This window comes from Sceloporus undulatus, chromosome 1 (assembly GCF_019175285.1).
Source record: "Sceloporus undulatus isolate JIND9_A2432 ecotype Alabama chromosome 1, SceUnd_v1.1, whole genome shotgun sequence".
NCBI classification, from domain to species: Eukaryota; Metazoa; Chordata; class Lepidosauria; order Squamata; family Phrynosomatidae; genus Sceloporus; species Sceloporus undulatus.
Window position 1 is genome coordinate 147,998,897 of NC_056522.1, and position 27,029 is coordinate 148,025,925.

Genomic DNA, 27,029 nt, shown 5'->3' on the forward strand with positions numbered 1-27,029 from the left:
TTCCTTCCTTCCTCCCTTCCTTCCCTTTTAAAGACTACCAAGCCATACCAGCTTGACTGGGTTTTTATTTCTTTTGTGCTTTATCTACAAATTTCAGATATACAGTACTTAATTGCCAACAAAGTTCAGAAGTGGTAAGAATAAGTAAATCATTGTCAAACATATTCTTCAGTTTGGTAATTTGGCTCCTTGTTGGGCACCTTGGAACACAAGGGACATTACTCTAGCCCTCTTCACAGACTGAACATTAAATGTTAAGACCAAGGGTCATTATTAACCTTCCTATTACTTTGTGTCTAACCTGATCCCATCATGTTCCAAAGTGTGGAATTTTATTAACTTCTCTCTGATAGAGATTTCACACATAAATTATTTATGATCACCTAATATATTCATTGTCCTCCACAATCAATACAGGGAGAGGTTAGTCTACTGAACACATACAGATTATACAATTTGGCCAAAGAATGTTAATAAATTGCCAGGAGCTAGTTCATGGACTGTAGTTAATATGTTCTTATGATCTGGATGATCCACAGTTTCCTCCTAACATAGTGTGTTGCATGTGTTGTAACAAAAGAAAGGGATTATCCAACGGCTCTATGACAATAAATGACTCCTGCATCATCCACAAACAGAATAGCTGCGTCAGAAATCAATACTGCAAAGAATGTTATGCAATGAAGTCTCACCTATTGACAAGCACAAAACAGTTGGCCAGAGCACGTTTTTCTAGGACCTCCTCAGATACTTTTCTCATTTGACATGTGGACATTCCAGGCTGTTGACACACCATAGCTTAGATTATTACAGTTGTTTCATATAATGGAATATTCAGGGGACGGTGACAAAGCTGTACTATATTGAAGGCAAGGTGGAGGTTTGAAAAAATACCCACACAACGTCACTGAACACTGGCATTTTATTTGGACAATACCCCAGCATGTCTAGTACAGATAGGCATGAAGCCTATTGTTAATCCATTCTAGAACAGGCCTAATGAATCAGTGGCATCATGGTAATTCAACACTTAAATAAGTTCCATTGCTTTAATGGTACATTTCTAATTGGGATCAACTGGAGAAGTCAGGCTGTAGTTTGTTTAATTCTGTTCTCTGAGTGGCAGAACATTACAGAAGTATAGCATCCACTCAGGTTCTCTTCCCTTTGGAATAAGATCACTGGATAGCTATGGTATTTTATAATATTTGTATTTATTTAGAAAAGTACAGGTTGAATGTAAGTGGCAGCACAACTTACACACTCCAGCAGACAGCAAAAGTACACTATTCCTGCTTCAGATTTCTGGAAACAAGTATCCCCTAGTGCTGTTAATCTGTAGAACTCAAAACACATCTTTTTAAAGTGCGGTTTCAGATTAGGGCCTTAATCACAGCATCGGCCTGTCTCCGTCACTTGTTTTCCTCCCTTGTTTTTTCACCACTTCTCCCAATTTCTCCTTATGTTGGGAAATCTTTTAAGGAGAAAAAACATAACAGCTGCCAAGTGTCGCCTTTTAACCTCTAGCGTGACAAAAGCCTCATGTGAAACTTCCTTTCATCTCTGGCTCAAATGGCAGTTCCTTGTACTCTTTCCATGCATGGATGTCGTGTCTAAACCGCATGACTACAGTGGTGGTGGTGGTATCCAGATGAATCATATCCTGTGACTATTACCTAGCCTTCTGAACTCCCATAGAGATGGAATATTGTGGATTGCTAATACAACTTTGTAAAGTTCAGGTACAGGTATATCTCAGGTAACAAAGTAGAAATGTGTCTGTGTATTATTTCTTTAACAGAAAATTTAGTACCGGATGCAAAAATAACATGGAAAATATTGGGATAGTTTTCACCCTCACTCCCTCCCTCTCTCTCAGACATGCACACAGGTCCATGTTTTAGCAAACATTTTATTCAAAGCTAGCCATACAGTATGTACATGCGAAATAAAACAAGCAGGTCTGGCAACCCTTGCATAGGTAATCAAAAATATTCTGAATCTTCTAGAGATCACTTGAAGGCTTCTTCAAAAATTCAGCCAGAAATTTGTATTTCTTCCTTTCACCAGCCTCCACCTTTCCATTTCCAGTGTAGTGGCCAAACCTATAGATCTATGCTTTTGTCTTTTAAAATGCTGAGATTAGCTGGAGAGGCAGGCTTATCTGTTCTCTCCTTTTCTCTGTTTTGCTATTTGCACATACTCAGTAAGGAATTTGGGAGGCAACTGCTGTTTACTTTGCCTAATGTAGGCAGGCACACGTAGGTATAGTAGAATCAGCTAGAGCAGAAAACTGTTCTTTCCCATTATTGCATTATTTACTGCAAACACACTGCTGCAACCTGACACTGAAAGTCTGTGGATATTATCGCGCTGATCTGAGCAGGGGTTGAGATTGGGCTGGGACCCTGTGTTATCACACAGCTCTGTGCCCAGATTGGAGGCATCCCGTACCTGATTGGGACTTCTCCCATTACTTTGCTAAGAATGCAAAAGTCCAATTTTTAGAGAAGTAAAGGAGAAGTCAGAATCTGGTATGGGATGACTCCAATCTGGTCATGGAGCTTTGCGATAAGATACAGTCTCAGCACATGCCCAAATCGGGGGGAAACAGCCAGTGCGATAATCTATGTTTCTCCAGCTCCCCTTTACCATCCTCCCAGTGCAAATAAGTGTGTCTGTGTATGTGCCTTCAAGTTGCTTATTGACTTATGGTGACCTAATGAATTTTATGGGTTTTTTCTCATTACCAAAGGGAATGGTAGCTTGAAAATTATAAGTAAAGCTCTGCCTGTACATCCAGTGTCTATATGAAACATTCAAACTGATTAAAAATGAATAAGTCCCTTATGTTTTTCCTGTTCTTCCCCATTTTATTTTGGTGATCCATACATATTTTGTTCATCCCAGACTATTTTCTGTCAGCCCACAGTATGATCAGAGACTTTCTACACTAGCTTCCCAGGTCAGTTTATTTTAACCCAGTATAAAATTGGAAAGAACAGGAACAAACTCTGGGACTTTTTACCTAATCTGGAAGATGATTATTGGTTTTCTTTTTCTTTTTAAAAAGTTTCCAATTTATTCTTTCAGGTAAGCTAGAAAAGAAAGTCTGAAAGAGAGAATAAATTGGAAACTTTTTAAAAAGAAAAAGAAAACCAATTTTTGATTACTTGGGATAGTTTGTTTTTACCCCAATCTGGAAATAGATATTCCACATTTTTCTTAGGTACACGTGTTGACTTTCCTCTATACTCAGTCGTAACAGTTTATTTCACATGGATGGGTCCATGAAGATATTTTTGCATGAATGTGAAGCATTATATGACTCAATTTATAAATGTAGTATGGTAAATACTGTGCCTGCTGATATTCTTAGTTCACATGTGGCTGGTGGCTCTGTCCCAAACTGAGAGAGAGAGAGAGAGAGAGATTCCCTATTGGAGAGTTATTTATAGCTGTACATTGTAAAGGAGCGTCAACTTGCATTCAACTGTGCCCTCAAACCCTCGGCAACTTGCCCAGTTTGTCACTGGCCTGTTATATCACACTTTGCAAAGAAAGCTGTTTTTGAGACTGAATGTACAGTGTTGTTTTCGCGGAATCAACGTCACTATGCTGTTTCTAAAGGCCGTACAATTACCTAACTTATTGGGACATACTGCTGTTGTTGCCTTTCTTAAAGAGACAAAGTTGTTCCCAGTCGTAGTTCCTGTTCCAGAGCGTTAGAAGTGTATTTGAATAGTATATGGGCTTGGCACCAGGATGAGGCATCTTTGGACAACTTCAGAAGGCCCCCTGTATACATTCCTCTGCCCTCCAGGAACTCTGGGTGGCTGCTTTTTGAGGATGAGCATGAAGGAAGAAGCAGAGTAGATTAGGTGTAAGGGAGTGTGACCAGTTGAAGAAAGGATGTCAAATAGAGCAAACTGGAAGACAAAGGGGTCATTCACACTACGCTATAAGCTGGGTTGCAAACTGGTTTAAACATGGGTCATTCACACTTGAACTGGGGTTTTCCAACCCAGATTGGGGTGAGTCTGTATCAAATCCCCCTTAGTATGAGTTTTCCGATATCAAGTTTTTCCTTGTTTTTTAAAAAAATGTTTTTTTATCAGAGTGCCACCAATAGGAATGCTCCCTGTCCCCCATACACAGACACACAGAGACACACTCACACTGTGTCAGCCCACCACCCCAGGCATCCCTCCAAAAAAAGAACCCTCCCTAGTGGCAGAGCTCAGGGTTGTGGAGCCCAAGGGCCTCCCTGACCAGAGTGGAAAGAAAGGTTTCCCCATAATTATCCTCATCCTCATCCCAGGGCACCGCAAAATGGAGGACATGCCCCAATAAAAGCTAAAAGTACTCATGGAAAGAGAGGGCATTTGGACATTTTTCCTGGGCAGGAGGATGAAATGCAGGGCAGGTCCTGGGAAACGAGGATGCTCTGTTCACCCTGCCCTCATCCCAGGGTGATCAGATAGATATCGTCCCCACAGGGGGAAGAGGAATGCGGCACCGCAAAATGGAGGATGTGCAAGGGCAATGGAGGACATGCCCCAATAAAAGCTGATATAAATATACAATGTGTGCTTCTTAGTTCTGCTCAAAATGGAGGACATCTTGGACATTGTTCATAGGCAGAAACAGCAGAGTGATATGGTAGCCAGGGGGAGGGAGGAATTAACACTGGAAAACAAGGATGACAACAGAAGTGGAATGACGTAGATGCGCATCATTTGATTGACGGGGAAAAAAAGATCCGAACATGATCGAATGTGATCGATATGGAGGATCCATTCTGAATCGTTAGTTTGGTCAGTGTGAGCTTCGAGAGGGTTAAACTGCGCTGGAGAGATTCAATCAGGGTAAACCTAGTGGGAACTTAAATTCGGGTCAGATTCAGTATTGCATTTTCAAATGCATTATCAAATCTCCTGGATCTCCCCAGCACAAAACACTAGTATAAATAAGCCCTAATTAAGATGGAGGCCTCATATGTTAAACATAAATACAATGTGTTTTGCATATAAATGTTTCCAGCATTGCTTCTGAAATACAGCTACTATTTTGATTTTCTACAATCCCCCTGGAGTTTTGCATTATTTTGGAAAATTAAAATGGTGGCTCCCAGCCTCAGCTGCCTGATGTTTCTTCTACTGCTAGTACAAAAGGCAGCCCACCAAAAGGCACTTTACCAGGGGGCTTCCACTGAGGAGCTAGTCCAAGACATTTCCTTTTAATTTTTCTCACACAACGCCCATTCTTTTCCATTGAACCATGTTCCACTGAAGTTCACGGCAGTGTTCATATTTTGCCAGCTAATGATTGGCTTTACTCAGTATGTATCTGCCCATTAAGTAATCTTCAGGCTCTAGAAGGGGGCATTTTAATTCCTTAGAGACTATTTTGATATAGAATCCACACAGAACAGAACTAGGCCCACAATGTATGTATTTTGTGATACTGCACAGTTATAAATAGTCCTCAGAGTTCAACTTATTTCTGTGTAGCTTTTTCTACAAATGAAAACAGATAAAAAGTTCCAACAAACTTATTGATTTTGTTGCTATTTTTTGTTCCAGTCAGTTAATATATCGTGACCCCTCCAATGCTATATGCTTTTTTTTTTTGCTGTTTTGAGGGAGATGAAGAGGCAGAAATGGAAAAGGAGAGGGCTATTCATTAGGAGTGGTCCATCATGTGTCTGGTTTTTGAAATGAGCACCCTTGATTCTTACTACAAGCCAGTAGTACCATTCACTCCTCCTAACATCAGGGCAAGTAGGAGTGTAGGAAGCTGCCTTGTTGTGTGTCTTCAAGTAATTCCTGACTTATGGAGACCTTAAGGTGACCCTATCATGGTATTTTCTTAGCAAGATTTGTCCAGAGGAGGTTTGCCATTGCCCTTCCCCTGAGGCTGAGTGTGTGTGACTTGCCCAAGGTCACCCCTGGCAAAGTAGGGATTTGAAACCCGTTCTCTTTGGTAAAAGCTTGTGTATTGTCTGTCCCTGAATATATTTGACCAGAATCTTGTTGGTGTTTTTTACAGACCATAATTCTCCCATGGAAGCCACTGGATGTTTTTGTCCAGTGCAGAATGTGGTGCCATTGCAAATCTGCATACGCAAATCTGCATGGCGTATGTAGATGTGCACGCACATTTGGTTTCACATTTGTCTAAACAATAGCCCGAAACCCCCACAAAAAATAATGTAACTAACAAGTTGGCATTGTGCACCTTGAGGGTAAAGTTATGTTATGTTTCCTCTATGTGGGATCTCAGTCATTTTTCTGATACTGTCATTACTTTCTTACATGCATGAGGCATAAGCAGTGTGTCTTATTTCCTTGGATTTTTAATAGTAGTTAATGTCATGTTGTGTGTCTTTTTATCTCTTGTATCTCCTACAGCTTGTTTTCTTTGTTTTACTGTGTCTGAAAATGTGTACCATAGTATTTATTATACCTTACCTTATTTGCATCTGTGAGCTTACTTGAGGGCTTCTTATAAACAGTCAAATTCCTGAAGAAACAAATTTGATTGCATGAGAGACCAGGGAGCGGAGGAAGTAAGTGTGGCACATGCTGCAGGTGTCTTATGTACAGATGACTCTCCATTTTCACGGGGAACCCATTCTGGATCCCCCTCCTGCGAAAACGGAGGCTAGCGCATATCCAAGCCCCATACGCTTGAATGGGTTGCATCCCACTGGAAATAACGGAGGTTGCCCCTCTGTGAGTTTTCAAGGTTGCGGATCTCAGATCTGCGAATTAGGAGGGGCGACTGTGGTTCATATATTATAGAATGATGACTGGTTACAATTTAAGTTAAAACAAACATTTTCATTTCATTCTGAAGACCTTCATAATCTCACACAACACAGTCACCCACCCAAAACAACCAACCAGATAAGACTGTGGAGAAGGTAGCAGATTGAATTTGAGGAGACTTTGCCCCAAAAACCCCCAAACCCTCTCCCCTCATGGTAGATCACTATTAGAAAAGGATTACAATAGCCATCTGCTTTATATTACATAAAAAAGCATCCATTAAAATCAATGTTGCATTAAAAGTCTTAACTTTGGTAATCTTTGAAAGGGGTTGATTTGTGTTGATCTGTTGCAGCAAAACAACCAAGAGTTTCATGAATTAATACTGAGTGAGCTCTTGTGAACTACAGTTCATTTCCTCAGAAACATGGACTGTACTCTTAGTGATGCTGTCATATACAGGGGAGTGACACAGTCAACATCCCACCTCCAACCATTTGCACTGTGTATGTATGCATGTGTGTGTGTGTAATTATGTGTGCATATACGTGTGTGTCTATATATCTATATATGTATGTTTATCTAGATCCCTGAATTTCTAATATTATACACCATTTAGTTGCAGGAAGTATATTGTAGTGCTTGAAAACTCATGTGATTGAAAGATCTGCAAATTTTAAAATGTGCTGCACAGCCCCTGGTTAAGTAGGGCTATGCTGGTGGCATGCTTCCCACCTTGGTATCTACTGTGTTTGTGCTGCTCACTAGATTCCGCCTTAAACCTTCATGTCAGAGATAAATAATGAGATAAATAATAGAACTGAGAGCTGGCTCTGCTCATGGAGGCTGTAAGTACATACTGAGGAGTCTCCGAGAGAATGTGGGCTCCTCAGTCATATTTTGACCTGAGGAGAAACCAATAAGGTGGCACTGGGATGAGCACAGTATCAAAGACAGGACACTGGCGGGGCCCCAATCCTTTTTAATCCTCTTTAATTGAATAAGTGCCTTCATGTGGAGTAATCTGTGAGAAGGCAGTCTCTTGGGGAAAGGAAGGGGTTAAGGCTCTTTGCTCCTAGGTAAAGTGTCCTCCACTCTCCCAGTTTTCATAATTGCTTATGGTTATGCCATCAAAGCTGTTCAAGAGACCAGCACAGACAGATTTGTGTTCATGAGGGATATTTTTAGATAGTCATTTGCTTTGTTTTACATCTGCTTTGCATAAATGTTTTGGATAAAATCTAAAAGTGGAGGCATGTTCATTTCATGGCTGGTGTGACCGCACAAATTATCCTTTTTAATCTTCTGTCTGCCTGGGTTTATCTCACATTGAGAAGACAATTTTATCTTTTCATGCTGTTTTAAATTAGAGTGTTGTTGTGGCAACCTTAAGGCAACCCTTTTACAGGGTTTTCTTGGGAAGACTTGTTCAGAGCGGATTTGCCTTTGTCTTCCTCTGAGGCTGAGAGTGTGTGACTTGCCCAAGGTCACCCAGTGGGTTTCCATGGCCAAGCCAGGATTTGAACCTTGGTCTCCCAGTGTCCAATGCTCTGGCTCAAATAATGTACCCTACATAGCAAAAAAAGTATGTTTAAGTAATATCCTTTCTAAAAGCAGTGACTTGGGCACAGACATTAAGTTGGCTGTTCAAATCAAGAGGGCTGGAAATCTCCCTAGATCTTACCCAAAGAATTTGTGCAACTTGCTGACATTTCGGTTTCCACTAGTTAATACCAATATTTACTGTATTGGAGTCAGTGTTGGCAATTGTGCACAATAGATTTTCTGCCATTTTAAAACCACCATTTTATGATGAAGGCATATAAGGTGATGTTTAAATGATGTTTAGAATAAATTGCTTCCGGTAAAATCTTTAAGAAGCACTTAAGTGAATTCTGTGGTTCCTTAATCTCTTCCACTTGAATACAGGAAGAATAGGTGCCTCAGACAGTTTTGTAATGTTCATGACACTGCTGTTTAAGTGTGGGCAGAAATGTGTGTGGTTGCTGATGATGGCAATGATCTTTATCAGGATTTATTATGCTTCCTCAGCACATCAAAATGCTGTTTGGCAAGCCTTCCCTCTTAATGTATGTCTGAATGATATGTGTGCCAGGGCTTTCCCCATCTCGCTGTTTATCAAAAGAGGTAACTGAACCTCCTCTGCTTGATAGCCCCCTTTGCCCTGCCTTCTACTGTCCAGGTTTGACAGTCTGATTTGCTGAGGCACTGTGTTTAGATGATAAATTAAGGCCATGCCTGAAAAGTATTTTACACATTGCTGAGTGTTGCTGAAATAGGCAAAGAGGCTGAGATGTATGCATAGATTAGTCGGGAAGGGATAGCTAAATGAGAAAGAGAATCAGATATGAGACAGACCACAGGGAAAGGTGTTGCTCCGTCCCACCCTGCTTGCCACCTTCCCAGAGGCATCTGGCAGGCCAGTGTTTGAAACATCCAGCTATCTGGCAAGGAAAGTCCTGATTAATCCTCTGCCATCCCACTTTTTCAGCTGCTTTTAAAATGTCCCTGTTTCTTTCTCTTCCTTCCACTTTCCCCCCTTGTCCTCAGCTCACTTCAATTACAGCAGGTTGAGTTTAAAGTGCAAAAGTAATTTCTTCTCTGATCAGCAAGGGGGAGAGGAGAGGATGGGTGGAATCTTGTCCTTCCCAGAAGGCTCAGACAAAAGCAAACTGCTTCAGCCTCTCTTAGCTTGTTTGTTCTTCCTCCTTAATAACTTGCTATCCTGACCACACTCTGATGTTGCTTGACCACATGCATTCTAGTTTTTACCTGGGGGAATTCATATGGTTTGAAAAGTATTCTTCTTCTTCATCATCATCATCCATTATTACATAACAACATTATTATGTCTTGGTGAAACATCTGAATAATACTGCTATACAAAAAGTGATGTCATTTGGAATGTGCTACATTATCTGGATCCTAGATTCTTAGGTAGAGTCCCAAACACTGATGGTCCAATATTCCAGTCAGTAACATCTGGTGGAATGTGAAAGTAAGCACAACATCTGCAACCAACCAGTGGCAACACTAGTCATGTTTACACTCAAGGAGAAAAGCTAAAGGCTCTTGATGCTTCAAGGACATCATCTGCAGGGAGCTCCCTGTATAAACCTGTCACAGAACATCCAGCTTGTGCATCCCCACTTATTTCACCATAGAGATGGCCATTTTGTGGGCTGGTCTGCTTACAGAGATGAAACTATGTTGTGGTATGCCTTCAAGCTGTTTCTGACTTATGGTGACCCTAAGGCAAAGCTATTGTGGGGTTTTCTTAGCAAGATTTGTTCAGAGAGGATTTGCCTTTGCCTTCCTCTGAGGCTGAGAACATATGGTTTGTCCATCTCAGATGTGTTTTCATGGCTGAGTGGGATTTGAAGTCTGGTCTCCACAGTCGTAGTCGAGCTCTCAAACTACTACACCGTGTTGGCTCTCCCAGATATAACTATGGTGGGGTACAGACCGCCGCTTTGCGGCGGTCTGCCGCCGCCGCCAGTAGGTCCGCGGGGGAGCCGGAGCCTTCAGACGGCCCGACTCCCGCACGGACAGAAAAAAGAAGCTCCAAAATGGAGCTTCTTTTCAAGTCGCGTTTGCGACGTAGCGAGGCGCCAGGGGCGCGCTCGCTACGTCACAAGCGGCGCGACACGTCTGGACGCTGTGCGTCCAGTACGCAAAGATGGTGCCGGCCATGTAGAAAGGCCGGTGCCATCTTGTACGGACGGAGTCCGTACTAGGCACAGGGGCGTCTATAAGAGACGCCCCTTTTTTAAAATGGGATGTCCGGAGGACGTCCCAAATGCCGGTGCAGAAAGCACCTCTATAAGCATATCTCCTGATGGAGACTCTTGGCCTATGTCTACCAGTTATTGAAAACAAATGTTGTTCCCCATGTGAACACATGTTTTCTGACTGGAGATATCTGGGGGGTTGTGGCATAACCTTCATTCTGGGGCCACAAAGGCATTTTTATGCTCTGAAATGAAGTGGAATCCCCAAGAGATCAGAAATCACCAAAAGAAGTCATGCAATGCAAGTTTTTAAGAACTATATCTGGATTAGGGTTAAAAGTGCTTTATTTGTTTGATTTCTTTGTACAAAGTTATCTTCTTACTGTGCTAACAGTATTTTCCTTTAGGAAAAAAATATATATGTAAGGAGTAGTCTAAAAAGAACATTATGAGTATAATCAACATGGACCCAAATGTTAAGTGAACCGTGCAGATGCAAAATAATAATAATAATAATAATAATAATAATAATAATAATAATAAATTATTTATCTGCAGATATTGGAATATCCTCTGATCATAACACTAGTGATGCACTGTTACAACTCATAACATGGATCAATCTCTAGTGTTGCTCTCATGTTAAAAAAACAACAACAACAAGTGACTGTCACTGATCTCATCTACCTGCTGCAGCCCATTGTTATGGATGATCCCCAGTTGGGTGTCCCACTTTCTATGAACACAACTACTTTTTTAAACCTTGTCTTCCCATTAATAGAACAATGCCTTTCATCTGCAATAGGTTTTTGAATAGTACAGCGATTCCACTTGTAGAACGACGTAAAATGTCATTATTGTTGGCTTCCATCCGCACTCAACTGTACCATCTGAAAATGTTCCTTGGGGGATTATGGGAGCTTTTGGAACATGGCGGGAGATGGTGCTGGGGGTCATGGATGGAATGGTCCCACACTAGTGGGAAAAGCCTCTGGATCCAACCTAATGTTTTCAGACAGTACAGCTGCTGGAGGAGGGGTGTCCACAGATGTAGTAGATGTCTCATAGTCATAAACTACTTAGCAGAAGCAGGAACTGCTGGAGAGCAAGTGTGTGGTGTGCATATGTATTGGAGCTGAGAGTCTCCAGATGTTGTTCACAGATGGATGGAATACCCATTGTAATGATGAATGAATCATGGTGTTAATTATTATTTCTCTTTGCTTCTAGATTCCTCTGATGAAAGATCCAGGATGGATTCGCAGTGTCTGGACCCGTAACCTGAATGTGAGTATGGTTTCTTTAGGGTTTATGTTTAAACCCATGGCTGTTCTTCCAAGAGAAGACAGCTGTGAGCATTGTGGTGTCTGTGATAATCCAGTGAGTTGTGCCATGGTCAGTAAATTTTAGAGACTATAGATATCCCAGAAAATTTTACAGGGCTTTGCCTATGATGTTGTCACCTTACATTCATAAACAAAGCAGATTAGAATGTACCAGTCAGGTAGGATAAATTCAGGAGCTAGACTGATTGCAAACTTCCTTTATATAGTTAAGTCATCTAAGTGATTCATCTTTGTCACTCGATGTGGTTCCTGTGTGGCCTGATCAGTTTATGGCCCAGTCATTTCATCACAGGACAGAAAAACAGAAATAGTAGAAATAGCCATTCCAATGTTATAATGTTGATGCTGAAACACATCTGGAAGTGATTTATGCATACTGGATTTAGGCAGATGGGATTAGGGGATATGCTATTCTTGTCAGTGATGTCACATGCATTATTTGATAGACCAGGTATGGGAACCATACGGACTTCCAGATGTTGGTGAATTGCAATTTCCATCAGCCATAACCAGAATAGCAAGTAGTAAGGAATGCTGGGACTTGCAGTCCAGCAGCATGTGGAGGTCCAGTTGATTCCCACCTCTGCAACAGAGGAAGGTGACGTCATATCGAAATGACCTGGCTAACTAGGGGAAGACTAGGAAATTAGAATGACTGCTACATATCAGTAATATGGTGGATTGGTTCAAAGTAAAAACTGTTCAAAGTCATATTGGTGTCTGAGGTTCTGAAGTAAATGTGGTAAGATTAGTAACTGTAGTCTTTATGGTTACCAGATTCTGTTATGAGAAATCATGAACCCTGGATGGGGGAGAGAGAGAATTTTTTTCTCAGCCTAGAAACAATGGAAGTTACCTTATCCTTTTAATTGGTGCTGCCAGGAACTAACCCTTATTTGTGAAAAGCACATAAAGATATGACTTTCTTTAGCAAATCTGTAATAAATCTAGTGTTGATTGATTTTTTCAGACACTGTTATTAAATACCAGATCAAACATGATGTTACTGGTCAGACCAATAAAAATTCTGGAGGGAAGGCCATCCTCCTAGTGATCTTTAGTGAAGGTGCTTGTGCAATGCTACCTTGGCTGGTGGCAGAGTGATGGTGCTAATGGTTCAAGGGGAGTGGCAATCTGACATCACCATTGATAACTACTTGGAAAGATTGTTTAGCCTTATTTAGATTATAGATTGTCAGGGCAATGGAAGGGATCTGTCTGTATGATGAAGAGTTCAACTGGGAAGCAGACATGTATACAGAGATGACTTTAGGATTCTTATGGGTAGGATTTTGTTTTCTTCTGCTAAATACCTTTCGTATATGTGCGTGTGGTACTGTAATGTGGCTTGATCTTGCCATTGTCTGTTATGTTTCTGGGCAATGTGGAAAATTCATCTCATGCTTACACCCATGGACTATTGTAGTATGTTCTATGTGGAGCTTTCAGCTGGTCCAAAATGCTACAGGGCTAGAAAGCTGACCAAACCCAATTGCAGAGAGCATATAGCTTTCTTGTTAAAAACAGCTTCACTGGTTGTTGGGCTGTTTGCAGGCACAGTTCAAAATGCTGGTTGTGATTAATAAAGCTCTATATGAATTAGATTTTAGAAACTGCATTCTCCCATAGGAGCCTGCCCTGGCTTTGAGTTTTTTAGGGCTGGCTCTTCTCTCAGTCCCATCATCCACATGGATATGTTTGGTCAAGACATTTGAGAATGCCTTCTTGGTGCCTCCTCCCAAACTCTGGAACTCCCAGGGAAGCTAGGTTGGCAGTCTATATTTCCTGTTTTATTTCTGCTGACAGTTGTATTTTATTCAGGTATTCTAACTGGCTGCTGAGGAAAGGAAAGGGTTGCTTTAATATCTGAACTTGATCTATGTTTTAACTACACTTGTTTATGTAATCTTATTATGAGCCTCCTTGTTTCCCATATTTGGGAGCATGGTAGGATATAAAACTATTAAATTCATTGGGTACATTGACTGACACCAAGTCAGTGACAATGTCCTAGCTTAAACCTATCTCACGTTTGTTGTAAGGACAAAAGGAAAAGGAATGGAGAGATCCATGTAAACCAGCTTCAGGTGGAATACAAATTGAATCAGTAAATAAATAAGTAAATCTTTTTGCTTACTTATTTGTTGTTACCGTTGTTGTCCTTTAAACAAGTCTTGTCTACAGTTTTTGAGTGACCTAGGCTTTGTTAGCTTTTAAATGTGACGTACATAAATGAATGCAAATCAGTAGTATTGCATTATCTTTAAGAAAATTGTGCTAATTTGTATGTGGATCAGACACTTCAACAGCTGTTTTCAAGGAAAACATCTGACTTTGGGGCTGGAACTGAATTCACACAAACATATGTCATATTGCTTTTAGCAAAAATGTGTTTATACATTCATTTCCCCCTAGCTTATGCTGTTTATCAGTCTGTTAGAAGTCTGTCATAAACAATATATGTTGTTTTCTTTCATCATAGGTGCCTAAAGGCTTATCTGCTGTATAGAATTAAATGGATCTAATAAACATTCTTATTTGTTGTAAATAACCTTGTAAGAGTTTTCCCTGAAGGGCAAGCTATACATTCACAAAATAAATATGGAGTAAATAAATAATTATTTCACTCCAGGGAACTGCGTTGAAATTATAATTCTGATTGGATGGAGACTAAAGATGCTTAACAGAGTTCTTGGCATCCTCAGCAGACTGTAATAGCCAGAATTCTTTGTAGAACACTGACAGCTAGGTAGCAATCCCACCTACTTGGGAGTAAGTCCTATTGAGACTTAAGTTCTGAGTAATGCATAGGATTGTGCTATAAAACCTCTTACTAGATTACTACATGAGCCCTGTTCTCATATCACTCGCATCGGTTAAAAAAATTGGAAACATACCAGTTTCAGAGCAGCCATTGTCGCATTGCTTTGCAATCGCACAACTGGGGCTGCTGTTGCCGTCACACTCTCTTCCTGACTCCCCCTTTATTTTCATCTTCCTGCCCTATGTCCTACTCAGCATGTTTTTTGGTATTTTTTGTTTTTATTTTTATTCATACAGTTCTGGAGCTCTGCTACTGCATTTAAGTTTTTTTAAAAAAAAAATATATAAAAGAAATAGAAAATAAATAAAGGAAATCCGGCTGCTTTAGGAATAGCAAGAGGAAGAAGGGATAGGACAAGAGGAGGAAACACTGACACAATGTGATTGTCAATATTGCAACTGCCCTGGCAACAATGTTTTGCACCTGGGGACTTGCACAATTGGGAGGTCATTGATAGGTTCCCCCTTCAGTTGAAAGGGACACAGCAGCTACGGGTTAGAGGTGTTGTTGTGCGATAAGTATTGCCAACTTTTTTCCTGGTCTAATCACAGGTTAAAAGTCGCGTGTAGATATATACAGGGACAAATGAAGTAAAAGCATTTCTAACCTTGATGGCTGAGAAACTATTCTGAGTATGTGGATGTGGTTTTATCACAAAAATCCTCAAAGTAAACTGATGTGATGCCTTGGAGCACTTATGGATTTCCATGTGGCCAGAGCCATTGGCTAAGACATAATACTAAGAGAGTAAAAAGTACTGAAAAGTAGCAGAACTTTTATTCTTATTTTGAGACCAAGTGGGGTTTAGCACCACAGCTGTGCACTGACTTCACCCCGGAAGCCTAACTAATGTCAACGTTGCTCTCATTTTTGTGTCAACTTAAAACTTGTTCACCCAGGTTGTTTACTCGGATTTGTCTATCGTTGAGGTCCACTCTTTGGATGCTTTAGTTTTTAGTCTACTGGACTACAGCTTTGATTTTGATTTTATGTGGTTTTAGAGTTCTTCTAGATTGGTTTAAAGAAGTGTGGATTTTCACAGCATGTGTCCTTGAATTTTGCTAGGTTTTGTCAATTGATGTCACCTCTATGTCCATTTATTTAATTCTTTTGGAGATCTTTATTTAGAACAGTGGTTCCCAACCTTCCTAATGCCGCGACCCTTTAATACAGTTCCTCATGTTGTGGTGACCCAAACCCATGAAATTATTTTCATTGCTACTTTATAACTGTAATTAAATAGATGTTTTCCAATGGTCTTAGGCGACCCCCATAAAAGGGTCATTCGACCCCCAAAGGGGTCCTGACCCACAGGTTGGGAACGACTGATTTAGATCTATATTAGGACTATGTAAAGAAAGGATCTAGGCAAGCCTGGTTGGAGCCAGCCAGTTACGGCTCAAGAAATGCTGACTTGTTGGGGGAGGGATATATAACTCTATGAGGGGAAAAATTTAAATCAGGGAGGCTAAAATCCCAACAAACCATCCTCTGGTTAAAAAAACAACCACTCCCAAACATTGGAAGAGACTATGATCCAGGCTGGGCCTGCGGTTCCAAACCTTTCAGCTTCTCTCACTCACCTTGCTCCTTTCCACTATGATAGGGCAAAAGTGCCATTTTTTTTGATACATTATAACATTAATTCTTAGAAAAAACAGGGAGTAGACTAGAGGAGGAAACCTCTTGGTTCTGATATATCTTATGATTAAAAATAAATCCAGTGTTCCAGCTGATGCTGGGAATTTCCAGAAAACAGTACTGAACAACCTAAATATTGTTGGGTTATTTAACTCCCCTCTCCTCAAGAATTACAGGAACACATGTCTGGAGGAACCCATAAACTGTTTTAGGTTTACCTATACAGCACCTAAAAGTTTTTTCAGGTGTAACAGTCCAGGGATTTCTTAAGAAATTTAACATTCACTGCCTAAGAAAGGGGCAGTTAGGTGCACGCAGGGTTCCTCTAATGTAGTGTGGCATCACAGTTTGAGAGTTGGACTATGACTCTGGAGACCAGGGTTCGATTCCCCACTCGGCCATAAAACCCATTGGGTGGCCTTGGGCAAGTCACATTCTCTCAGCCTCCTCAGGGGAAGTCAATGGCAAATCTCCTCTGAACAAATCCTGCCAAGAGAACCCCTTAGGGTCACCATAAGTCAGATATGATTTGAAGGCACACAACAACAAAGATTATCTTCACTGACCATATCAGTAACATCTGAGTCAAAATGTAGGCCTCTGACTCTAACATCATCACTTTTCTTCTCCTGTATGATTTTAATATCTTTGCCTGATGAGGAAGCTAGTAAAGCTTTGAAAAGTTGCATGATGTGTTTTCTACATTTTTGTTGGCCCAATGAAAGTACCACTGTTTTGTAGATTTTTGATTTTGTTGTATTTAGCTGCATGGCTGAATGTATGTAAAATTTCATAATGTGATGTCCTTATAATTGTTACTCCTTTAGGTTGCACACAAGCCGTTTCCTATTCACTCTGTTTCTTTCACCACTTTAGTTAGAATGCCTAATATATGTATCTTGGACCAATAATTGGTTGCCCTGAAAACAAAGCTATTTAACATTTGTCATAACCTGAAAAACAGAGTGCAAATATCAACGTGAGCAGTCAGTTTTCCTTATGAATGCATCTTCCCTAGAGGGAGATAAGGCCCTCAGGAATTAAGGCAGCTGACTAGTTGTGTGTGTGTGTGTGTTTGTGTGTTCTGGTGTGGAGAACTCTTCAAAAGAGAAAGGCATTACAAGGGCAGGGAATCGTCAGAAATTATCTTACTGTGCAGTTCCTCTGTCCAGTTCCACAGACAACGGCTGCTACTTTTTATTTGTCAGATAATGCAGCAAAGTTTTGGCTGCCATCTGATGCCCTTGGAAGTTGGCTCTACTTAATAAAATGGGGCAACTTCAGAGTAACAGGCATACAAACAGGCTGCATATTTCCTTTCTCAGACTGTGCTTTGAAGATAAGTAATAGCTTTGATGCTCCTAAGCAGGCCTTATCAACATCTGGAAGTATTTTCTTATACTTGTTGTGGGAAAAGAGTCCCTGGGGAAAAAAGCAGGTACAGTATAAAGGCCTTAGAAAGTACAAAGGAAGCTTTGACTGGCATGCACTCAGTGGCTTCTTCTGTTGTTTTATCCTCTTTGTTGTTGTCAACTAATCTTTCATATAAACAACAACCAAATGCAAGTGTAGGTACAAGAAATGAGATATTTGATTAAAGAAAACCTTTCTTGGAAGAGAGTACAGGTTGAATCTCACTTATCCAGAATTCTGAAATTCAAAATATTCCAAAATCAAAAACTTTTTTCGTGTGTGACAGAGATAGTGACACTTTTGCTTTCTCGTAGTTCAACATACACAAACTTTGTTTCATGCACACAATTATTAAGAAATATTGTATAAAGCTAACTTTGGCTAGGTAAATGAGTTGTACATGAAACATAAATGAATTTTCTGTTTAGACTTGGGTCCCTCCCAAGTCCAAGATATCTCATTATGTATGTACCTTGGGGGCTATGCAAATATAAGTATTCAAAACCAACCTCTCAAACCCAAAAAAACTTCTGGTCCCAAGCATTTCACATTAAAGGGACTCAACCTATACCAATAATTTCCCAATATTAATGATCTAATGCTATTTCCAATTAAGCAACCTTTTATATCTCAACAGTCATAGTCACATCATGAAGACTGTTATTTCACTTCTTTTGGAAGGTGTGACTGGGGTTGGGTCAGAAGGGAATCAACTTCCTAAAGGATTGCATTCTTCCATGTATGTGCCTAGGTGTTGTGATCTTTAAGAGGAGGTACTTTTCACCAGTCCCACCAGCCCCCAAAAGTCACATCTAGTGGGGATTGGGAGACACAGCTTTCATGGAGGTTGCTCTGGTATTCTTCTAAAGAAGGCTAATTCTTGATGCTGGTAGAGCGTTCTGGCTGCTGCAAAAAAAACTTCTAACAGCTGGGTTCTGTAATTTCTTTACTGATGTTCTTTTAAATTGCTTTTAACTCATTTGTGTTTCACTATTACAATTTTTGTTTTCAACCACACCTTTTTTTAGTTAATCCATTTGTCAGCTCCTTGAGTCTCATTGTAGGGAAAAGTGGGATATATATATCAAGGACTATGGAAAGCATTGTTATGATGGACACATTAAAAACAACCTAGCCAATTCTTGAAGGATGCCAACCCTGGCTATTGCTTGAGCTTGGAAAAGTCCAAAAACTCTTTTGGACTAGAGCTCCCAAAATCCCCTTCAGTCTATAATGCTCACCATGCAGAGAGATGAATAGGAAAACATTTTGGAATGGGTTTTGAGATCAGAAAGGAAGGGTGAGTGAGGGTTCTGGTTGAGGTTATGCAGAATTTGTGGCCTCAGGTGGTCAACAGCTGCTTTCTGAGAATCTGTTGCAAAACCAGCAATTTTACTGCATGCTGTTAAGCACTGCTGATTTTCATCTTTATCTGAAAATAAAACAATATTAAAAAGACACCCTCTCTTCAGTGTTGTTGCATGCCTTCAAGTCATTTCCAGCTTATGACAAACCTAGGGAGACCCTATCATGGGTAGGTTCAAGCCAGCATGCTGTACTGATTTGAGCATTGGATTACAATTCTGGAAATCAGGATTTGATTCCCCATACGAGCATCAAAACCCACTGAGTGACGTTGGGCAAGTCACACTCTTTTATCCTAGGACGATCGCCATGGCAAGACCCCTCTAAAGAAATGTGCCAAGAAAATCCTGTGATAGCTTTGCCTAAGGGTCACCATACATCAAAAATGACTTGGAGGCACATAACAAACTTCAGTGTTGACTCACTCAAAGCTGTTTAGTACTGTCCCTAGAGCTTCATAACTTTTGAGGAACATAACACACTAACTCCTTAGTCCTACAGTTGATACTTACTTAACAGCTCCTGGGATGTTAAATCTGCCCATCTTCTCATTTCCCTTTCATTTCACCTCTTTTCTTCCTTTCCTCTAGTAACTCTGATTTCAAGTGCTTCTGAAAGTGTCATAGAGATGATGCCATAATGAATCCTTTTAACAATAGGCTGTTCATAAGCCATAGGCAGTGAGGAGGTGTGGAGGGTATGTTTGTGTAGGGAGAAGGAAAAGAGAAAAAGAGAAACATGATTTCGGAAAAGAAATTATAATCATCACAGAATGGAGAAGGCTGTAATAGACAGATTCAAATGGAGAGTTTGAAATGGAGGGTTAAAGTTCATGAGGCTCAAGAATTCAAGTGGAGACTGGCCCAACCAGCTTGTCATTCTCCAATAGGCATTAGTTACAGGAAAAGCTAGTGTGCTAGACACATGGAGTATCTAAGGAATCAGGTAAGAACATTACTTGAAATACCAAAAAACTGAAACATTTATGCATGCTTTGAATTTAAAACAAGCAAGCTGGCTAACTTCTGGAGGAGAAAATGTGATCAGTAGGAGTTTCAGACATTTCAAACTGATGGGAAAGTGGAAAAAACCAAATTGAGAAAAGGCCAAGAATTAGCAGCCTATGTTTGCATGTAGTGTCAAACCATGGTGTGCTTTTTTAAATGTGGCTTGTTGTGATATGCAAACTCACACCTTCTAATAAATTGTTTGTTAAATAGCCACAGACCATAATCTGAAACCATTCTTTGTTATTGGTTTATGAACTCTGGCTTGTTAAAATCACAAATTGTTGTAATGTCTCCACCTGTAACCATGCCTATCCCCAGATTTTCTTTTCTTAGCTACCCACCTTTAAGCAGGAGTTGACAAAACAGGTAGGAGAGAGGGGAACAGGCAAGGTTTCTTTGGTTATCTCTGTGTGGCCTTTGCAATGAACCATAGTTAACACACAAACTCTTGCTAACTCTCCCCAGTGTATCTGCATTCAGCTTTGCTAAAGTTGGGTCTGTATTCTTTAGTATGCATTATATGTGTGACAATTAGAAGAAACTATAATGATACACCATACTACAGTGCACCCTTTTTTTAATACGGGGGATCCGTTCTGGACCCCCTTGCATAAAAAAACTGTGTATGCTTGAGGCCCATTGAAAATAATGGGGCTCGTGCATGGTGCGGTGGTGTGGCAGCGTGGTGGTGCACAAGAGCCATGGGCGTGCACCCCATTAGTCTTAATGGGACGTGCCGCCCCTTGCGCCCTGCACACTCCTGCGCACGCTCCCTTGCGGCTTTCAGAGTATGCTGAATTTAGCATGTATTACAAATTAGTTGTACAAATTAGTTGTACAGCGTATGCTGTATTTATTTAGCATGTATTACAAATTAGTTGTACAGGTCATACTACTAACAGATTTATGAAATCAAATGTTTGTGAATGTGAATATTGCATGGGAATATCAGAAAAAGGAGAACGGGTCCATGAACACCAATTTGTGTATTTTATAATGTCCAGCTTCATCTCACTTGTTTACTCTGCTTGCCAATTTTGTCAAGCAATTAAGAGAACAGTAGGTGCTTGTGCCTCCTCTACCCATTTCCTGTAGTTATACTCAACCAGACAGACTAGTTCAAGCGATCTTATACCTACTTGGCTGACTTAGCAGCATGAGCAGAATACAGAAAGTGTGACTGAGCCTTTTCATAATTTATTCTGCCACTTTTGACATCAGCAGCCTATATATCTGAGGCTGTTCAGTTGTGTAGTAGGATGATTTTGTTTGGTTTGGTTTTTTGAGAGAGAGGAGGAAGGACATTCATGGTACAAGACTTAACACTATCGTCTAAAAACTGAATCCTGCTGACCTGGAGTTGTGGTTAGCACCAAATTCTCATGTTCATGTTTGTTAGTGGATTTCTCAGAGGGCTTATGCACCTATGTAGCCTGAGTAACACAGGAAGTATGGTGTCTTTGGGGCTACGTAGACCTTAATGCTCGGCAGGAACATGCGTGGATCGAGGTCCCAAGCTATTTAGGGCTTTAGCAGTCATCACAAGCACCTTGAATTCCTACCAGAAACATATGTGATATTCCAGTCAGCAGTTGAGTTGCTGCATGTTTCATCAGCTGCAACGTCCGAGATTTCTTCGAGGGCAGCCGGTTTCTACCTGTTCATGTAAGCCTCTTCCTGTTGTGAAATGTCACAAGATGCTTTAGTGGCATATTACAAGCAAAAACTCTCAGAAACCAGGCAAGAAGGAATTAGTAATATGGGAGAATCCTGTCACATGATTTGTCTGTTTAACGCACTGTTTACTTCCCGGGCAGCAGCTTTTTAGGGGCTCAGTGTTCTCTTCTGTAATAGGTTATTAATCCCAGACCACCACAGGACTTTGTTTGCTTCTGAACACTGACACATATTACTGTTGTTAAGATAAGTTTTATTAGTGGTAAATGATACAGCTGGTGGTCTACAGCAAAACAAACATCATAGTCGAGTCCAGCATTCCCTTCCAGCCAATAACAACTAATTCTACCCAGAGTGTCTTTGGTCAGCAAGCCAATTTCCCATGGTTGGTTATGGAGAGCCCTTGGGCTGTTGCATCTCTGCTCCCACAGGGAAAGGCCAATACGTGATTGATTTCAAAGAGTTACACAGTGCACAATGAAACAATGAAAAGTTGAGTGTGCAAACATGACCCATTCATAATGATACCTGTTCAAGCAGGTTGCTAAATGAGACCGTTCATTCCTCCAGTCCATTGTCAGCCTTCATATTTTTTCCTAGTCTCAAACTGCAAAACAACAGCAAAAAGTATCTATTATTATAGCATTTTGTGGGGTTTTTGGGCTATTTGGATAGAAGAGTTTATTCCAGACGTTTCGCCATAGCGTTGGACTATGACTCTGGAGACCAGGATTCAAACCCCCGTTGGGGGTATGGAAACCCATTGGGTGACCTTGGGCAAGTCACACTCTCTCAGCCTCAGGGGAAGGTAATAGCAAACCTTATCTGAACAAATCTTGCCAAGAAAACCCTGTGACAGGATCACCATAAGTCGGGAATTACTTGAAGGCACACATCGTCATCAACAAGTGCACTTAATGTTTGTCCTTGAAGACTCCAAAACTCATTTTCCTCATGGTGGAAGCCAAACTCACTACTTTCAGGATGCTTCTGGAAGAAGCTTTCACTATGAAATTGTCATGGAATTTTACAGGTTGCCTCTGGTGTATTTCCACCACTTGAACAACTCATAAGAACAGAGGAAACCAGCTGACTCTGAGTCAGGTTTCTAAACCAGCATTATAAACTCTGACTGGCAGCTGCTCTCTATAGTTTCAGGCTTGGTTCTTTCACTAGACCTAAGAGACTGCAGGTTATTTTTTATCCAAGCACTAACCAGGTCTGATTTGACCCAGCTTCCAAAAATCAAATGAAATTGGGTGTGCTCACAGCAAAATGGAGGACCAGCTGTATTTTCCAATACGTATTTGTCCTTTTTTGTTTTGGTCCAGAAGAAAATCTATAAAGTAAGGATAGTGCCAGTCGCTTCTCAATTCAGTTAATTATTGATTTTTGTTCTGATTCTAATGGCTTTATTGTTTAACTAGTTTGAAGCTATGTGAATTACCCTGGTTGGTTTTTTTTTGTAATGATAAAGCAGGATAAGCATGCAAAAAATAAAATAATTGGTTGAGCTAGGGGCATTATTTTTGAAGGCACCCTCAGACATGGATCTTTCGCACTATCTGTTTTCCGAGCCCTTTCTAAACTGTCAGAGTTTGAACTGAGGCCATCTGTGTGTGTTCTGCCATAGAACTGCGATCCCTCCTGGGAACACCCAGTTTTCTTTAAAATAATGGAAATTGCGTTTGAAAACGTACACATCAAACAGCAAAATTCAAAGATAATTCATGCCTGCTTCTGGATACATGTTGTTCCAACTTTTGCCCTCAAAAGATGGCATTGGAAGTTGCATTCTTGACCCCTCGACATTTTTTCTTTGTTGCTGTTCTGCTTCCCTTCCTTTGATTTGTGGTCCTTCAGCTTCTGTGCCCTTTTCTCATGCCCTGAAAAAGCACACTTCTTTCTGGAGTGTGCATGTGAGCGCACACACACATTCCTGTGATCTTGGCTAGTTTTACTTGGTTTCTTTTTTCCCTTCAAACATCTGGCTCTCAGAGGGGCTGCTGCATTCCCTTTTTGACCCTCTCTTGGAGACTTCCCTGGGCAAATCATTTTTTGTTTGTTTGTTTTCTGTTGGGTTTTGCATCAGACAAAGGGCCCAAACAGACAGGCCAAAATAAAAGCTGCTTCAGGTCACTTTGGAGGTATGCTGTTTAAATGACTCTCAAATCTTAAGAGGCCAGAAGCTGTGCTAAAGCTGCGCTCCAGTCCTTAGGATTGGCACGTGGTTCTGGCACGGCTTTTGGACTCTTAGGATGCACACATCATTTAAACAGCATATCTCCAAAGTGACCTGAAGCAGCTTTATTTTGGCCTGTCTGTTTGGGCCCAAAGAAACACAATTGCTCAAGCGAGAGGCAAAGAGAAAAGCAGTGGAGACAGGCTGGGAAGTGCTGGATCCAGTTTAAACCTACAGTCCCATGCATTTTACTCCCAGGTCCTATCAAATATTTATACCAAGATGAGTAATGTGTGAGCCAGTGTGGCACAGTGGTTTGACTGCTGGATTGTGACTCCGGAGACCAGGGTTCAGTTCTCTGCCCAGCCACGAAATCCACTCAATTTCAAGTCACCCAGTGGACAAGTCACACTCTCTCAGCCTCAAGGGAAGGCAAAGGCAAACCTACCCTGAACAAATCTTGCCAAGAAAACCTCATGATAGGTTTGCCTTAGGGTTGCCATAAATCATAAACAACTTGAAGGCACCCAACAACAACAAATGAGGAATGTGTAGCCATCTGGACTCAGAGGTTATTGGAGTGCAATGCCTAGCAGCCTTAGCCAGCATAGGATGAATGGTGGCAACTGTAGTTCAACATCTGGAGGTCCCCACAACAGTCATAAAATCTTAAAATCTACCGTTGTGCTTCATAAATAACAGCTCATCACTCGTTCCCTTCACACTTTTATCATTAGCTGCTAACTGGCACATTTTGAAACCATTATCTTTCCTTCTTTTACGCCAGTATATTAAAGCATAGTCACCTGTGCATTTGTGTATGTATGCAGTGTGTGTTTCTGCTACTGACATCTCTTATGGCTCTGCTTGAGAAGGAGCCCTGCTCTGTAACAGAAAACACACACAAAAAAGTCATGAAAGACAACCAGATGTCCACAAGAACTGGAAATCTTATAGACCCCCCCTCCTTTCCTCTAAGTAGAATCATTAAACTCCTTTGGGATTTACTTCACAATAGAGAAGCGGCCCATTCACACTATACAATTGTAACACTATTATGCTGCTTTAACTGCCATGGTTTTATCTTATCAAGGCCTAGGGTTTGTAGTTGGCTGAAGCAGTAGAGCTAATTTCCAAATGCAGATGTGTGTTGTGTGCCTTCATGTTGTTTCTGACTTATGGGGACCCTAAGGGAAACTTATCCTGGTGGTTTTTTGGCAACATTTCTTTATTGACTTCCTCTAAGGTTGAGAGCATGGGACTTGCCCAATGTCATCCAGTGGGTTTCATGCTTAGCTGGAATTCGAACTCAAGCCTCCAGAGTCATAGTGCAACATGCCACACCATATGAAGCAGTATAGAAATGTCAATGTTAAGTAATAAACAGACCAGCGTGGATGTTGCAGAGAGATGTTGTAGCACCTTTGAGACTCCCGGAAAGAAAGAAGTTGGCTTCAGTCTACTTCCTCAGATGCATTTGGTCAGACCTTAAGTCTATGAAAGCTCATGCTGCCAATTTCTTTCTTTCAGTGAGTCTCAAAAGTGCTACAAATCTCTCTAGGTACCGATTCCAGACTAACAAGGTTATATCTTTGAAATAGACCAGTGTGGAATAGTGGTTTGAGCACTGGAGTACGGCTGTGGAGACCTGGGTTCGAATCCTGGCTCAGCCATGTAAACCCACTTGGGGTGACCTTGGGCAAGTCACACACTCTCAGCCTCAGAGGAGGGCCATGCCAATACCCCTCTGTGAAGAAACTTGCCACCCCCTCCCCCCCAACAAACAGGACCCTCTTAGGATCACCATAATTCAGAGACGACTTGAAGGCACAACAACAACATCATGCACCAGTATATCTTTCCTCAGTGGTCCCCTTAACTGTGGTCCCTTTAAGAGCTTTTGGACTTCAACTCCCAGAAGCCTCAGCCATGTTGGCCAACAGCCTGGGACTCTGGGAGCTGAAGTCCAAAACTCCTTAAAAGGTCACAGTTTGGGAACCATTGAGTTAAACATCCACTCTTCCCTATACAGCCCTTGCTCTTGCTCCGCCTCCAGCCTATAGAGAGAGATTGCATGGCACTTTGCTTGCTGTTCCCTCACGCACAGCCCCCAGGGCCAATGAATATGGACATGAATGGCTTGCCGCCACGTGCCATAGGGACTCATGCCTCCCACATTCCAAGGCCCCGCCCGTCGCGCGCTGGCCCCGCCCACTTTCCCGGGTCCCAGCGTTCGGCTGAGGCCAGGCCGCCCGCTGATTGGCTGGAAGGATCACCTCAGTTCCCCTCCTTCTCGCGCTGAGTCACAAAGAAAGAGCCAAGCAGAGGACTCCAGGAACTCTAGAGGGAAAGGGACCCTTTGAAGGGGGATCCCGACGGCCGAGGGGGAGGGATCAAATCATGCCAGCAGCCTTTTTATGCCTTCACTTCTGTCAGGGAGACCAAGGCTGGTCCTCCTTTTCCAGGGCCTGTCCTCCATGTTGGCCACCTTCTGTCCCTCAGGAGGAACTCCACAATGTCCTTCATTGCTGGTCCTCCTTTTCCAGGACCTGTCCTCCATGTTGGGCACCAGTCCAGGAGGAATTCCACAATGCCCTCCATCTTGAGCAAGAAGCAAGGATTAAGTGTTTTTAGGTGTTTTTATTTGGCCATGTCTTCCATTTTTCTTGCATGCCCTCCATTTTGAGCATGACTAAGAAGCATGCATTTACATTTATATTAAGTGTTTTGAGCTTTTGTTGGATACTTACAGGAGTGCTTTGAGTTTTTATGGGTCCTGCATTTTGCAGTGCCTTGTCCTCCTCTTTGGTGGTGAGGACCTCTGGTCACTCTGACCTCTGTAGACCCTTGCGCTGTTTTGTAGGGATGTTTTGCAGGCCCTCCATTTGGGCCAAGGCTCCCCTGCCCTTCTTGCAAAGGCTAAACACTTCAGGGACCTGCCTCCCTAGGACTTAGGGTGCATTGACATTGTAGAAATAATACGATTTGATCTCACTTTAAGTGCTGTAGCCCCCTCCTATGCAACCCTGGGATTTGTAGTTTCACA

At 41.4% G+C, this 27,029-nt stretch overlaps 1 protein-coding gene and 1 long non-coding RNA gene across 5 annotated transcripts in view; one reads left to right on the forward strand and one right to left on the reverse strand.

The window, feature by feature from the left end:
• LPIN1 (lipin 1) overlaps positions 1-27,029 on the forward strand; it is a 156,600-nt gene that overhangs the window by 66,446 nt on the left and 63,125 nt on the right. For 3 of the 4 annotated variants that reach the window (XM_042439753.1, XM_042439707.1, XM_042439727.1), the window contains exon 2: positions 11,756-11,812. In XM_042439753.1, coding sequence (XP_042295687.1) covers positions 11,756-11,812 — 57 coding nt within the window. Of the gene's footprint in view, positions 1-11,755; positions 11,813-13,046; positions 13,156-27,029 lie in introns of those variants that run through there. The other variant, XM_042439717.1, reaches the window with a different exon arrangement.
• LOC121915457 lies at positions 3,510-19,717 on the reverse strand. The gene is made up of 3 exons (XR_006100717.1): positions 19,627-19,717; positions 6,474-6,766; positions 3,510-3,839 (listed from the first exon to the last, which is right to left on the reverse strand). It is a non-coding gene; the product is annotated as an uncharacterized LOC121915457 (long non-coding RNA).